This window comes from Serinus canaria, chromosome 6 (assembly GCF_022539315.1).
Source record: "Serinus canaria isolate serCan28SL12 chromosome 6, serCan2020, whole genome shotgun sequence".
Taxonomy (NCBI): Eukaryota; Metazoa; Chordata; class Aves; order Passeriformes; family Fringillidae; genus Serinus; species Serinus canaria.
In genome coordinates this window covers 9,134,679-9,151,948 of record NC_066320.1, presented here as the reverse complement: position 1 = coordinate 9,151,948, position 17,270 = coordinate 9,134,679, and the positions used below count along the sequence as shown (strand labels likewise).

The following is a 17,270-nucleotide window of genomic DNA, read 5'->3' as shown; positions in this document are numbered from 1 at the left end:
AGGGCAGAAACACCACTGCATTACCTCGTGGGTAGCTTGGGAGGAACCATGGCAGTAACCAGACATGCATCTCTGGCACAGGCTGTAAAGCATCCACTGCAACACAGCACATCACACTGGAGTTCCTACACAGAACAGTAACTACTGCTGTTCCCTTCTTCACGAGCAGCCCAAGATTTGATAAGATCTCCTAATTTCCATGGTCTTACCAAAGTTAAAAGCTCCTTTCTACATTGCCAGAACTCCAAGGTAGAGACAGGTTGCATGGTCTCCTGCAGAACAGCCTATTACACAAATAATCCTTTATCATGTCAGATTAAATTCCAGAGTGGTTTTTACCTGGTCAAGACCAGAAATGCTTAACACATTTCATGTACTCCTTTAACATCTGTTGAACATCCATTTTGCATATTCTATAATTAAAACTTCAACAAGGACCTAGCCCAAGATTTTCATCTGGATCCCAGCCATGATATTAATCCCACATTTACCATAAAAAACCTTAGGAACAGTTGTGTTCTGAGACCACCTTCTTCAACTGAAAGGCACAGTCTGTCTCCTGAAGCAAGGAGTAGTGCTGGACCCAAATTAAGTAACAATCTTCATAATCTGTTCTAATTGCTCTGAGGGTTTTCATTCCAGCTCACAAAAAACATGCTATTCCCCTTTTGGTTTTCTTCTTTTCATTCACACACTTGGTGCATTTTCTCTTGTTTTAAATAAAACATATTTCAAGCCCATAAGTAAATGATTAATTACACAATTATTTTATGATGCAGTACAAATAAAACATTCCTTGAGATCTCTCAGTAAATTTTTGGTTTACTAGCCTTGTTTTTACACAACAAGTCATTTTTTACTGGCAATGCATAACTAAAACATATACAGCTGCATGCAGCTCTTCATATTAGACATGAGTGAGCATCCATCTTTTTAAAGTTTCTTACAGAATTCTATCAACATTAAGATGAATACTGTGCAAGAAATAAAAGTGTGGCTGTAACAATAAAATGTACCAAGCCTATACTTCTCCTAGTCTTTATGACTCTGAAAATAATCATTCTCTGTTTTTCCTCCTTCACTCTCAGGTGCCACAAGAGGCTTGTCCCAACCTATGAAAGCGCTTCCCTGCGCCGCTTTGACGAGGGCCGGGTTGAGAATATCAGGTCCGCTACCTCCGAAGCATTTGCTTTTGTCAAAGCAATGGCAGGTGACAAGGCAGCTGTGTCGGTAAGTTGGGCTGCCTCCCTCTGTCCTCTGCCAAAACACTAAGGAATTGATGCATTCATGGTCCCCAATCTCTCACTTTTTAACCCTTAACTGAGAACATAAAGGCATAGGGCAGGGTAGCAAGCATTACAGGATTTTGCTTTTTGTACAGAACAACCCATTAAGCTAAATATAAATATTCCCTTTTTTTTTTTTTATTTAAGCATCCAAAAGATTCAGAGGTACCTAAATATGACATTATAAGAAACATAATATCTGATTTTAGACTTAGTACTGTCTTATGAACGTCCTATCAAAAGATCCAAATTCAGTTCCCTGGAGAGATCTAGGCTGAACATGCAAAGTTCAGGATCATTAAACTGCCACACCAGGGGAATTGCCTGGCAGGTCTCCTGCAGTGGTTAGCTCTGCTGCAGCCTGCAATATGTGATGTAATTCCCATGCTTTCATTTCTGGATAAGTGGATATGTTCTGGATGATCATTTTGTTTTAAAGGGACGTTTCTTACAAATAGACTAAGTCTTATGAGATGCTTAAGAGAGCTGAACCTTAATGATGAAAAGCTTTATCAAACTAATCAAACAACTCTCCAAACTGTCCTGATATCATACTGCAAAAAGAAAAATTTAAATTGCCTTTCTTTGAGCCACCACCATCTGTTTGCCAGAAGCATGAGCACTGTACAGAGTAGATGGGGATGCTAAGAGGTGCAGCTGGGAGTTGAGTTGCACAAACAGCCCTGTGTACTGTCCTGCCCACCATCCCTGGAGAGCCTCCCTCAATGTCTCTGCGCCACTTCCACCCACTGCACTGTGCTGCTGTACAGGGAATTTCCAGGTGGCTGTTTAGATGCAAAATGCTGCCTCAATACAGTTTATTTTTCACAGTAAGCCCATTCCAGTGGCAACAGCCCACATGCCTGTTCTTTAGAATTTAGCATAACATTGCTAGAAGCATTGCTGGGCTATAGATTAGGTGTAAATTAATGAAAAATTATAAAGCAGGATCTAATGTCCCAGAGGATTATCAAAATTTGCCCAGAAAAATCCTCTCTTCATCCACGGCTTCTTCAATTTCCTTAAGGTTATTATGCCCAGAACTTAGATCCTGATGGACAAAGCTCAAGTAAGTCCCATGGTAAAATAACTCAAAAAACCTGAAGTAACTCCCTCTCTTGGTTGGGTAATTCACTGCAGACTATGGCCATACTATTGCATTATAGCCTCTACCTGAGCCCACGGCTCTGACCACCTACACAACTTTAACCTCCTACAATGCTAAAAACTATTACCCCAACTGCAACACTCCTCCCCCTAACCTTCCTCTCTCCACTCAAACATCTATGTACTAACATTGCGCTATACAGCAGGCAAGAAGAGGCTGTTTCTATTTGCTATCAGCGTCCTGTCTGACAAAATGGTTCTCAATCACATTTCATCAGAAGTTCCTGTTTTCTGTGCACATTCCTCTCCCCACCTGGGCACTCAGCATAGTCCCAGCCCATGCTGTGCACACTGACTGTGCTCCTGGCAGGAGCCAGCATGCTCCTACCATGTTATTTCAATAGATCTTTCTAGCTCCTTGGGACTATCTCTTCTTTCCTGCCTTCTTCCAACACTTACTGACTCCTGCCACTTTCCTAGAGCTTCAGCATTTTTCACCTTTTTCCCCACCCAAATCTGAGATCATGCTCCCCTAAACTGTCCTGTTTTACACAAGCAAGCTGAAGAATGGCATGTGTGTCTAGATGAAGCTCAGTCTCAACCCCCATATCTTTCTACTGCATGCCTAGGCCATACAGAATAGGGGGAATAATGGTTTCATTTCCTCTTGAAAACCTGTAATCATAATGCAAACCAAGCCAGTCATAGTTTTCCTGGTCTCTTCTCCACCGAGAGATATAAAGCACACTTATACTGGTCTGGGATTGTTCTTTCTAACAGACATTAATAAATCTTTGTTTTGATGGGAGCATCTTCATCTTTCCATGCAAAACTACCTATATTAGTATCACAGAAATATTAGAAAATTAATTTAATACAACCCTATTCCAAGGAGATTTCTTTAGACCTACACACTGCTCTGAATGTGAGGGGTTACTTCTTTTTTCTGGACAAAGAGATGTACAACCTGGTGTAAGTAGCCTTGAACTTCCCAAAATATTGTTTGTTAATAGCTATTAATTCAAATCCAATTAAAAAACATTTTTCTTCTGATACAAACAAAAATTATCCTCAAATGCTAGCTTGAACTGTCACCAAAGATTGATTGAGTCAGATTGATTCTTCAGCAGGAGAAATATTTCATGTATTTGACACTTGCTGTAAAAGCAGCAGCTACTGACACTAGGGATTGCTTGAATAGCTGTAAATTAATCAGATTTAAAGACTGCATTTGGTAATTTAATCTGTACAAGGGAACTAAGGCCTAGCTCTAGCCTTGTAAAAAAAATATCAGACTTTGTATTTTGAAGGTCCCTGATGGTGACCTTGACTTGCTACAAAAATGAATTCTTTGTTCAAAAGACCATTCATCGTCCATAAGAGCTGAAGGTCCCCTGTTTATCTGGAGACCCACTCATTTCTGGCTGTTTCAGGGTCTCCAAAAGTTGCAGTGTTGAACTTGATGTACAGCAAGGTAACACTTCTTTAGATCATTCCCTTAATATAAAAGGCTGCCATTTGACAGGACTTCAAATTTACTAGCTTGAAATGTGAGGCATCTGCAGATGCAGCCTTGGAAAGTTCTAGATGCCCTTTCACACATGGGAGTAATTTTTGACTGGCTAGTAAAATATCAGTAATAGCTTTCATTAATATCACTGTCAATGTCTAGATAAACCATTCTGGAGAAGGTATACTGCCTGTGTGTTTTGAAAATACTGAATTACACTAGGGAATTATTTTCCCTACTTCAAACATAGTGATTCTATTGGTAATAATCTACACCACCAAAATCCATGGAAGGAGTACACAAAAGGAACTGCAAACCTTTTATTGACTTCAAACAACCCACCACCATAAAACCAGTTCTCCCCTTGCACAGTCAGGTGCTGGTGCTGATCAGGACACTGATCTCAGTGGCTTTTCATTTATCAGCGTACTTACACCTGAGCCAAGAGCAAAGGACATTTGGGGTGCTTGCTATTTGGCTCTTGATTAGTTGATGGAAGATGCTATTTCTTTGAGAATTGATTCAATAATACATATATTCTGATTACCCCAACAGGATTCTGAGAAGATGCAGAAATTTAAGGATGCAATTGCAGCTCAGACTAATTACTCTGCTCTGGTGAGTAAAACACTGCCTGTCTAAATAAGAACTAGTCAGCTTTTTCAAGAAAAGTATGAAGACAGTCATTAGCTATTTAAATACTAGAAAAATTCAGGCATCTCCAAGCAGGAAAGCATCTGCTATGTCACACATAAGAACATTTCTAATGGCCCAAATAGCCATATTCAACTAACCTCAACTTAAAAAACCCTAAGCCTAATACTAACTATCTATGCATTTTCTTATATTTCTCTTCACTAGATGATAGAGGTCCCTATCTGGAACCTGATCCTCAGATGGACTGGTATTCTGGAACATGTATTCTTGTATTCCAAACTGCCATTTCTAATAAAGATCGTTAACAATGAGGGAGTGATTATAGTAAGTTTCCTTTTAAAGGCCTGAATGCAGTGTCTAATAAAAGGGAGAGATGCCCTCCAGTGAAGAAATCAGTTTAATACCAAATACAACTCATTTTCTGTTGATTAAAAATGAGACAGTTCAATCTGGGTAATGCTTTATGTCCCACTGTGCAAAGACAAAGCACAGACTTATTCTATAAACAACTTAGTCATACCACTAACGATATTAATAAATATTAATAACCAGCTATGATAAGTGAATTTGCTGCCTATGGTTTTGACTCAGACCATTGCGTATAAACCCATATTTTTGATTACTCTTTGAATATTCATAATATTCAATAAATCATTCACCTTCAGAGGTGGTTTTAAAGGGATATTCTGAGCACTGAAGCAGCAAAGTATTGTTTTCAGACAGGACAGTGAAACAAAAGAAACAGGGAAGAAAAACAGTTCTGTGTCTCAAGCCTTGTGCTGAGAACCCACATCTTAGAAGCTGAGACTTCTCATGTTCTGTAAAGCGAAGCCAAGTCTTACTTCAGAGCAGCTGCCTCTCCTGAACCATCTGAGGGTAACCTCATAATGAGCACAATACACTAAAGGTCTACTGGGTCACAACCAATGGAATTTTTGTGCAACCGTTCTCAAAAAAAAAAAGAAAAAACCAAAACCAAAAAATACCCCAAAAACAAAAAAGAGAGGAAAAAAAGAAAAACACACATTAATTCTCCCCTCCAAATTATTTCAAAGCCAGAAACTGTTATAAAATTCAGCCTCCAGTGTAGCTTATGGGAAAATATTAAAACTTCCATTGGAAAAATAATTTATCTTTACATTTAAAAAGCTCTCCAGGTATTTCTACTTAGCAAGGTCCCCCTCCTTTCTCAGAATAGCAGAATGTAATCTTTGGGGCTTTAAACTCTGAGTAAGACTTAGATGGTCTGACTAAATTGTGCATAACAGACTGAAATGTAATAGCACCTAAGAAAACAACAACAAAAAAAATCTACTTAATAAAACAAAAAGCAATTTAATGATTTTATTTCCCCTTGTTAAGGCTTACTAGTAGCATTGCTATCTTAAAAGTGGAGCTCTAAAATTCAATTTAGCCCAGTTTTTTCCTATGCGTTGACTCACAGTTTATTTTGTTAGCCTGTCTCAGCCTCTCTTCAGACATGACATTGATCTATGTTGCAAAAATGTCATTGCTAACAGCCTTATAAATCTTGTGTGATAGCAAAATATTTCCTCTGATTATCAAGTCAGTTTCCCTGTATGGGAAAAAGAACACAAGCACAGCACTGATGTATGCTACCTTTTTGCAAGCATCCTTCCTCTGTCTGGGCTGATGAACAAATAGCTCCTTTACCAATGGGTGCTTAGATCTTAATAAGCTAAACCAGGCTATGCACTCCCAACCCCCTGTTTCAGGCACTTAGCAGAGGTTAAAATTATTCTTCTCATAAGAGAAGAATAAACTTGCTCTTTTAGTTTTTTTAATCCTTAAGAGGAAAACCAAGCTCATGCTCTTTTTTAAATCCTGCCTTCTCTCAGGCTGTTTGTTCCCCTTGTTAGAAGGGTCTTATGCCACAGGGATGTCAGCTCTGCTCTCAGGGAAGTACGATGTCCCTAGTTCAGCATTCCCTTCCTACGTGACTTCAGCCTGGGCCACAGCAGAGCTACAGCTCAGTCCACAAAATCAGTGCTTTCACCAGGAAGAACAAACCTGGACTGAAGGATTTTGAACACACTTATTTATCTGAGGCAATTCCTGCCTGGTTGGACCAAATTTTGGGTTGGTTTCCCAAAGAAACAGAGCTCTGTAACTATCCTGTCTGCCAAGCCCCCAGTGCTGAATTTTTATCCCATTAGCCATCTTCAATCTTCAAACATTTATTGTAGGGCAAAGCTCTTAAAGCTAATAAATGCCTTAAGTCTAGAGCATTTAGTAGCCGGACAGAGCAGAGACCTGCATAGGCAGCTGATGGCAGGGACTCCACTGCAGGCTCAGCAGCAGCTCCTGTGAGCTGCCACCACTGCTTCTAACAGTCCCTAACTCCAGTTTTCCCAAGCAGTGGGGTTTGCTCATAGATCCATGATAGGTTACTGGCAAATCTATCTGTTATTATTTTCAGCCTGTTGCAGACACCTACCAGATCCTTGGATCTATATTCTATGGAATGACATATGCTTTAACTGCCAGAGGGAGATGCATTCCATTAAAGTGATAGAAGACTTGTTCCAATTTGGAGGTGTTTTGGAGCCCTTCACCTTGAAACAATCCAAATGATGCACAGAAAATTCCAAAGCATGCTTAGAAATTTCTGCTGTCCCATATGCTCCCTTCAGCATCTTTAGAAGCTCAGCCCATGATATTCAGCTCTGAGAGACAATGAGCACACAGATAACAACAGCACATAATACACATCAAAACTGTCTCCTTCCTGATGTGTAAATCTTCAGAGCACCATATGAATTTCTAGTTACTGATCTTCAGCAAAGTACACACTCAGAGTAATATCTGAACATTACAGGTTTTACATCACTCAAACCAAGTTCATCAGCTCTGACCAGAGCACTAGGCAGTAATAGTCCAAATGCCTCCAAACTCAGTTAAACGCTGTTGTCTTATCACAGGCTGTTACTGGAATGGCAATAGACAATCACCTGCTAGGGCTCAGAGAGGTGGCACGGGAACACTTCAAGGAGCTGCCAGAGATATTTACAGATGAGACTTATCTGACAAGCAATCGGTTCATCCTCTCAACCAGCCAGGTGAGTGTCTCCTGTTCACCGGTCTTGCCAAGCAAAGCATAGTTCATTTGTGTTCTGCCAGACCTTGTTGCTCACAATGAAAACAATGTAAAAAAGGCAAACAAACAAAAGCAGTATCATCAAGAAGTCTGCAAATTGCTCCACATTTTCAATCCTGTTTTCATTCATCAGCACAGTAAATACTGACTGCAGTTATCACTTCAAAGGCAACATTCCAAAGTCCTTTGCAGATATTTTGGAAATGCACTCAAACAAACTAGTAAAATGAGGGCTCAGTTTCCAAACTGCATATACTCCCATTCCCCTTCTTTTCCTCCTTGCCCTGAGATGACAGCTCTAGTGAGCAGTCTTTACTCCAGTGACCAAGCCAGAAAGGCTGCCACTTTGAGAAACAGAAAGTCAAGAGCCACAATTTTACTCTTAAAAGTTGCTATGTTTAAGATCTTTGAGAGCCTTCTGCTGTTTGCTGTAGGACAGCAACCCACGCAGACATGCAACCAAACACTTACATTTACAGATTTTCAGTTATTTGCACATACAAAGGTACTGTAAGAGTCAATACTTCCTACATTTAATGTTCTGAACAAGGAAGCATCTTTATGTCATACAGGCTAAAAATTAAATGTTTCATTGCATGTGGTAGCAGTCCTAATGAAAAAAGAAATCTCTATAGGAATTCATTAACTGAAACACTAACCCAACTGCAACTGATTGGGACTATGAAACAAAAGAGACTTACAATATCATACTACAGCATAAAACCTTAATAAGTAATTTGATCTTGTCATAATGTTTGTAGGCTTTCAGACATGAGTGAATGTAACCAACATGCTACTACATAAATTCTCCAAGAAACTATCCATGAGCAAAGAGTGCTTCTGAATGGCTTTATGGCCTTCGGCTGTTGCACAGCAAATTCATCTGACAATTCTATGGCTCTATTAGCAGGACTAATGGCCTGTTCTACACCATTAAAAAGGCAAATGTTGCTTGAGAAGGCCCATGAACACAAAGTCTGAAACATATAGATTTCCAACACCTTTTATTTTCTGCAGAACAAAGTGTTTCACTGCCATATTATGCCATGGTTAAATTGGGGTGAAGTAGAATGCCTAGTTGCATTAAAGTATTTTTATAAGCGTCAAAATTATAAACAATTATTAGAAATGGACAATGCTAATTTCTTTATTTTAATGCAGTCTTAGCATTACAAATTTAACAAAAGCTTAAGTAATTAAAAACCTTAAAGAAGTGTAGAGGGTGATCTTGCAAGCCCAATGAGTTGCAGCTGTTTCAGTTGCTGAAGATTGGAGGTGGGCCTGATCTTAACAGGCCACACCTGCAATCAATAACAACTAGTGCTATATAAGAGTAAGGAAAGAGGAGTGAGGAGAGTCAGATTACTGTGAGGACCTGGAGAAGTCAGTGTGTAGAGGAGCTGCCTGTATCAAGATGGTGTGAAGCTCTGATAATATGAAATCCTCGTACTATGATGATGATAGAACCTTTGCTATTTAAGACAACAAAGAAGTTTTACATATTCATTTTGTGTGCAAGGATTACATAAAATTCCTATCAATAAAAAATCTTCTAGCTTTCAAATATTTATTTAAATTGAGCAAAGAAAGGCATTATAGCCACCTCAAATTACACTAGTTTTTAAACCATAGCAAACAAACAGAGCAATGAGATTCTATACTGAGATCAGCTTTTGCTTTCCAAGGTAAATCATCTCCAGCTCTGGACTTCTGAAGACGGTGATCCTCTCTAAGGCTGGATTCACCACATTACCAGCATTTGTAGCATTTTTTTCTCTTTTTCTCTTTTTTTCTCTTTTTCTCTTATTCCTAAGCAATTTTAGGTGCCCTGCTTTATCATAGATCACTCTTTTCCTTCTCCCTGCAACCAGGTTCCTACTACTATGGAAATGTTCTGCTGCTATGGGCCTGTGGTACCCAATGGATATGGGGCATGTTATAACCCTCAGCCAGAGCATTTATTATTCTGCATCTCAAGCTTTAAGGAATGTAAGGAAACCTCCTCAGGCATGTTTGCAAAAGCTGTGGAAGAAAGTCTCCTAGAAATGAGAGATCTGTGCAACAAATGCAGTTCTACTACAGCAAAGCCACCTGCTAAACAAGATGCAGCCACCCAGCTGCAGAGTGACCACCAGCGCTAAGAGGCTGTGGGAATTATTCTCCTGGATTCACTCTAGGAAGAAACACAATGTAGCTGTTCAAAGGCAAGATATTACTGGTAATATAATAGTGTAGAACCAAAGTGTCATTTGTTTCTCATTGTTACCAACATTTACAACTCTGTGTACTAAATCTGCCATTTCTTGCTTACACGTCAGCAAAAAGATTTGGTCTCACTGACTGAAATGAAGGAGGAAGTCATAAAAGTATGTGTTGTACTACCATTTCTAACCATAATTAACTTGTGCCATTTTATCACCTAAAAAATTTAGTCTGTTATATGCACATGACATAAATTAAACGCTAAGGAACACCAATTAATTAATATCCCCTGGAAGTAGTTCTAAAATATTCACATCTATTACTACAAGATTTGCATGTAAAGAAAAAAAGAAATTTCCCCTATTGGGAATTTGAGAGTAAAACTGTAAATAATAGGCTGATGCCATTATATCCTGAACTTCTGCATGAAGAGTATTTAATACCACCAGTCTATTTACTATGTAAGAAAAACTGATTATTTTTTAAAGAGCGGCTCCTGTGCATTTCCACAGATTTTAGGAACATAACACAAGTTTGCATGTTTCCCCCAATTCAAAAATGCTGCAGAAATAATTTAGCTTTTATTCTGGTTTGCACTGGTCTCAAGCACAGTCCTGTTCTGAAAGCAGCATATTGGAGACATGATCCATCACAGAGAACTGGGAGAATTTTGTCCCTAATGAATTGACTTAATTATTTCTATCAGTGAGCAAAATCCAGCCTGACAGAGTGGCAAAGCACAAAACCTAAGTACTATTCAATCCTACTTAAGACATTTTCTGTTTGCATTGGAATTAATTTAGTCACTGTGACTGGCAGGAGAGTGAATGCAACCACACAAAATCAAAGAGCAATAACTAGAATGAAGAGGTAAACTTGCAATATAAGGAAGTCTTCAGCTTAGAGTTATAAATACCAGTACTGGTACTCATATCAGCTTTGCATCATCCCACTTGGAGGGACTTATATTTTTAAATATCAGATGTAGGGTATCATATTCTGCAATATGCAGTAAATTCAACCAGAAAAGTGATAATATATAGTGTCTGATGACTCCCATTTTATGTGAATGTTATTCTGAGGTTTTTCTAACTTTTTTTTTTTTCATTTTCATTTCCTATAAATCCTTCCAGGGACTGATATTTTCAGTTACTTTCTCATGAGGTCAAATATGCTGCCTTACTTAGATGTGGTCAGTATCATTGTTAGAACACAACTTACTCACTCACTGAAGACACTCAATTCCAAACTCCAGTGCAGATCCTGTGCCACATAATCTGGAACACATTCTGAGGCCTGGCCAGGGATTGCTTCCTTGCCTGTGAAGAGTGATGTTCTCTCTTCCTTTGTAGACCAAACAATCACATGTTTAAGCACTCTGAAGCCTAAAAGCAGAATGGATTTATTGCAATAGCCTGGAAATGCAGATATGTTTCTATTTAAGAACTCTAGATACAAATTCAGGAGAAGCTACATGTCCATGATTATTTTACTGCCTCTTTGGAGGGGCATACATGCAATTAAGCAGTCTGCTGGATAAAGGATATCCCCAACCCCATATGTGAAAACACAGTGGGCCTGATAATCAATTAGAGGAAGTAGATATGTTGAAGCAAATCAACCATGATGATTTGCATATATTAAGAGCTAGGCTAATTTTTTTAAAGTTATTATATTTTACTGAAAAATATGTACATTTTATTACTCTGTGAGCTGTGGTTCAAATCAAAGATGAAACCTGGTTTTAGATTACCTAAATAATATTATAGCATAAAACTTCCCCAAAGTTATCATAGAATGGTTTAGGTTGGAAGGGATCTTAAAGATCATCTTGTTCCCACTTCCCTGCCATGGGCAGGGACACGGTTCACTAGACCAGGTTGCTCCAAGCCCCATCCTTTTCAAGGCCAGTTTTCAACCTGGCCTTGAAAACTTCCTGGGATGGGGCATCCACAGCTTCTCTGGGCAACCTGCTCCAGTGCCTCACTGCTCTCACAGTAAAGAGCTTCTTCCTAACATCTAATCTAATTTAAAAGTTAAGATGTAAAAAGGCATAAACAAAACCCAAAAAAACTGTTGCCGAGACCAAAGGTTTGCTTAAGGAATACACGGTTCAAAATAAAGCTTTAAATTGTTCCTATACTATAATTATGAAAATTTCTTCAGAACATTCCCAGTAATTTTTCTTTGTATCATTTCACTACAAAAGCATTCTGCATTTCTAACATAAATGTAGCACTACATATTTTTTGTAGAATTATATGTTTAAAATTGTAGTAATATTTTAAGTGTATAAAAATACTGTGAATAGTTATTTGATAATTTATTAATTTTCTTCTAATTTAATATATACTTTTATTTTGTAATCCTAGCTACATAAGTACAGTTAGTTATTTGCAAATATTACCTGCTACTCATTTTACTTTTTAGTCTGGAATCTTAACAATAGCTCAGACACTGTGCTCAATACAGCCATTGAGAACTCAGGAAGCATCTACACCCACAGCTGATACTTTATACCAATTTATCATTAAGAGCCCCTTAGTTGTCTACAGCTTCTGTAACAGGTGTTTTGCATTCTCCAGCTCTGGAAACTACTGGTGGTGGAAAATACTGACACTATATTTTTGCTTGAGGACCAGTGATCATACTTCCCATTTATTTAGCTAACCAATCTGTACTTGTGTCTTACTGATCTGGTTTTAGTGTTCAGCCTGAATATCTGAAAGGAGCAGCTTTGATGACCTCAGTCCCTGCAGAGAGGTCTTTTGTGTACATGGTCTACCTTTGCCACTGCCTGGGCTAAAAGCACTATCTGCAAGGTACCTGACATAGTGCAGGAAGCTTCAGGCTCAGTTCTGGTCTGTTTAAATTGGAGCGTTCTGGTTAAATTACAGATGGATAAAAATTCACAGGCACTACAAACTTCTCTGACAGCAGGAGCTTCACAAGGGACTGTACTGCTTCTCAGTTAAGATAATGCCCTACACCTGTGTGGTGTGATCCCATGCAGTATCTACCAAGGATTTCAGAAAATGAGTTTTCTTAAGTTCTTATTTAAAATTATTTGTGTTACGCAGATGAAGTTCTTTTATGAAGTTTAAAAATACACACCTTTATGCACTTATGGAAACCAAACATGAAGCTTTTAAAATGTTTCTAACCAGAATACTGTGGAATAGATTGTTCAGTATAAAAAGAGAGAAAATTTTGATTGACAAACTGGGTGTAATTACATTAATGTAACAAGTGTCTTTGATTTAATGAGCCTCTTGGTGGGACCTGGGGCACACAACCCCCTGCAAGAGAACTTTCAGAGGGTAATTTTTTTGCTCTCTCAAAAGGCGTACACCAATGTACACGCAGTGCTGGGGTGCAGAAATTAAAAAGTGAATTTTTTTATGAACTTCTGTGTTCACAGTGATCAAAAATAAAAGACGTTCGATTTCAAAACAGGGGTGTTTAAAGGGTGTAAGAGCCCGACCTCGCTCTTTTGACAGGAGTGCTGTCAGCGCCCCTGTGCCACGGGTAATTTGGCAGGACACAGCTGTGACAGCACAGCGTGAGTTGCAGAAGACAGAGAAATATTTTAGTGATACTTTTATTTTTATAAAAAAGTATATATTTATGACAAATGTAAATGTGTATTTATAGCACATGTTCTTCCTGTTATGTTTTGTCTCTACTGAAATATATTTATCTGTCTATATCGATATGTACGCCCTGAAGTGTACGCTGGTAAAGCTCATTCAGCTCTTCCTTCGCTCACGGACGGAGCTCCGCACCGCAAATAAAAGCTATCAGAGGAAAGTCCTTGTTGCCTTTTTATGCCTTCAGCCTCGGCCCCTCGAAGCCTCAGGGGTCGCCCCGCGTCCCACCCTGCGAGCCCCGCGGGGAGGGAGCCGGAGCTGGGACTGCACCGCCCGTGGCTGCCCGGGCTCCCCGCGGCGCCCCGGCCCCGTTCCGCCCGGCGGGGCTGCGGCGGACTCCGCCCGGCCCTGCCCAGGGAGGAGGCGCGGGCTCCTGACGTGCGATCGTGCAGGATCACGAAGGAAAGAACTCACAAGGATCTCTGGCTCCTGGCCGTGCACAGGACACCCCCAGCCGTCCCAGCATGTGCCAGAGAGCGTTGTCCAAATGCTTCTTCAGCTCTGTCAGGCTGCTGCTATGACCACTGCTCTGGGGAGACTGTTCCAGTGCCCAACCACCCTCTGGATGAAGAACCTTTTCCTGATACCCAGTCTCGACCTCCCCTGAGGCAGCTTCAGGCCGTTCCTTCTGGTCCCTGCTCAGATTCCCTGTGGCTGCACTGTACCGGAGGCTCTCGGTGTGCCAAAGCTGGCAGGCTGCGAAGGGGGCTCTAGCAGCTGTGCCATTTGTGAGGCAGAGGAAAGGGCTGTTCCTCAAACACGCCTCAGAAAGTACAAACACCTCCATCCTTTGTGTTTGCTAGAATTAGTTTGCATTACAGTGTGCATATATTTTCCAGTTACACAAACCTCATTAAAAACACAGACTGAAACAAACACATAAACCAATGATGGAAACATTTAAACCCAAATGTAGTTGAAAAGTGAAGTACTTGGGAGTAGTTACATTCGCTGCTCACAGCTCAGCTATTATTTCCAGGAAGCAGCACAAGGCAGGCAGCAGGTACCCCCAGGCTCGGGTGCCACGTTTTGGAGCAGAGCTGCTCCGACCTCCCACATGCACAGGTGAGGGACCGAGCCAGCTGTGCGGCTCAGGGCACTGCTGCAGGGCTTGAAATGGCTCCACGGCAGCTCTGACAGAAGAGCAGTGCCTCGGGGCTTTACGGAGTTTGCAGGTGCTGCAGAACTTCACTAGCCATACTTAAAGTTGCAGTGATGGAGAGCCCACAGAGAAGGGTTGTAGCTACTTTTTCTCATTCATCTCATTAAGGACTGGTGTAGTCTATTTCCTGTTTATGAGGGAATGAGCAACACTTTTCCTCTGCTCCAATGCTCTCCAGCTGTAATAACCATTTCTGCATAGCAAAATTCATCTAAAGTTTCAAGACAAATCAAATTGCATGCATGTGATCTCAAGTATTCAAATAAGTGCAGTTTTGTGAAGTTAAAGGCTTTCGATAACACAGAAGCACCAAAAAAAGAGGAAAAAAAAAAAGAGAATAAGCTAAGTATCAGACAAATCCCTATTTGCCTGACACTGAAAATTTACAAAAAGCATGAGTCAATGCAATAAGTGGGCTACTAATAACTCATTCCAATTTTTCTCACCAGGGTTAGCAGATCATTGCAATGTACCTGTCATGGCCCTAACCTGGGAAAACTAATCAGGTGGTCTTTTAATTTAGAGCCCACAGTATAGAGATGTCATCTCTCTCACCCATTTTATAAGTGTGAATTAATTGTCTGAGATTACTATCAAAGCTTCCTAGAAAGCAGCGAGAGCTGTCTGATGAAAATGGCAAAACAGCAGCAGAAGCTGAAAGCATGCTATTTTATGAAGCACTCTTTCCACAGCCACTTCTCCTACTTTTTCAGTAAGCTGAATTAAACTACTGCAAACACCCCTCACAGGTGGATGCAGTTAGGTTAAATGTTTGAGAAATGCTGACCCTTGCAAATCATCCAGCTACAGTGGAAGTGGGACAGAGAAAATACCTCCACCTGCCAGGAAAACTGAGGTGTCAGTACAGCCTTAATACAGCTGATAGAAACGTGGAAAGGTGAAACCCTGAATACTTGGCTATACAGGAATTTGCTTCTGCCTTTTAAAACAACTCAATAGAAAGTGATGAATTAAAACAAATTCCAATCTGGGGAGTGCCCAGGCAAGTACTTGGCACTTCTGTGTTCTTATTTCCCCAGTTCTGATTAATTTAACATTATACAATGTACCATAATAAACCTGAAAAGCACCTAATTCATCTAAAAAAATACATGGATCAAGAGATTATTTTGTCCATTCTGGTTTGATTCTCAGCTTCACAAAAATCTCAAGTGTTTAATGTCCTGAGAAATTACTCTTTCAGTAGCAGAAAGATGAATTATGCGTCAATGAACAATTGGGTTATCAAGGTTGTTCACTTAATGTTCCAGCTGTTCCATAACACCATCCTAATGCTTACTGGAGAATTCTTTTGAATTTAGTTTTATTCTGTGGTACTTACAAATAAATGCTTTTTTTTTCTTACAGCTGCTCTGCCAGTTAATAGCAAATACAAGTACAAAATTAATTTCTTGCCTTTTACCCCTAGACCTAGAAATGACAGAGGGTGGAGGCTTCATTCAAAGGAGATCCATTAATGTAATAATAGTGAAGACAGAGATTAAAGCTGATAGGCTTTAGAGTTTTTTACAGCACTTAACTACATTACCACTGGGTTTTTCTCATCCTCATAAGTGCTAGAACTTAGATTTACTCAAAATTCACTGGGAATCAAGCAAATACAGTCCTGGCCACAGCTTCTTTGCCCTTTTCCAGCTGGCCTGAAGGCAGATGGACATCAGCTTATTCTGGAAGTGATAACAAACTGGAATGCTGTAGACCTGGTGGTTGACAGGGAGATGGCATTTCATTGCAACATCTATGACTTGGATTTTGGTAACTCCTGAATTTTATTATTTGCAGTTTTTACAAAAGCACCTGCATTTTGAAATAAGCACTTCCTAAGGCATAAACAGTTCAGTTCTATCAACATTTACACTTTAAAGCTCTGTACTGCTCTATATTCAAGGCAGTTTTAAAGGCACAGTCAGGAACAGAGAATGGCTTGGGAGTTAAGGTCATGCTTGGGAGAGCACTGTCTGGGGCCATCCCACATGCACCAGCCCACAGCCACAAGAAAACCTGCTAGGTTTTGGTCCACAGAGGTATTAGGGCTTCCCTCTGCTTTCAAAATAGGAATTTTTATTTTTTGCTTGCTGAGTCCATCTCAGATTACTGAATTAACCACAGCAGAGCCAAGCTGCTCCAAGTACTGTGAGGGAGAGCACAAAGGGCTATATGTGTTGGGGTAAGAAGTAGAAATGTAAAAGGTAAATACAATTACATGCATATATTTTGTAAGTTGTAGTTGTAGGTGATGGCAAGTTGTAGTCTAACTTGCCATCACCTTTAGGAGGTGATGGCAAGTTAGACCCACTTTGTGAAGAAGCCAGAAAAGCAGTGTTAAATGCTTAACATTTTACAGGGACACTTCCCCTTTAATCTTGGGTTTCTGTCAGGCAGTTTACTTGCATCACAAAGATTGGTTCTTCACAGTTCTAGGTCTCTAAATGAAAGGGATAATCCTGTTACACTCCCATGTCAACCAAATAAGACTAGAACACCTTTCCAGAAATAGTTGTGTGTTACTACACTGAATATTGCAAATTCGGGTAGAACTGGCTTGTATGGCATTTTA

At 39.9% G+C, this 17,270-nt stretch overlaps 1 protein-coding gene across 1 annotated transcript in view; it reads left to right on the top strand.

Annotated features, from left to right (window-relative positions):
* CHAT (choline O-acetyltransferase) overlaps window positions 1-9,819 on the top strand; it is a 29,869-nt gene extending 20,050 nt beyond the window's left edge. The window contains exons 11-14 of the mRNA XM_030241302.2: window positions 1,089-1,230; window positions 4,459-4,521; window positions 7,503-7,640; window positions 9,550-9,819. Of these exons, the coding sequence (XP_030097162.1) occupies window positions 1,089-1,230; window positions 4,459-4,521; window positions 7,503-7,640; window positions 9,550-9,819 (613 nt within the window). The remainder of the gene's footprint in view (window positions 1-1,088; window positions 1,231-4,458; window positions 4,522-7,502; window positions 7,641-9,549) is intronic.
* The last annotated feature ends 7,451 nt before the right edge of the window (window positions 9,820-17,270 follow it).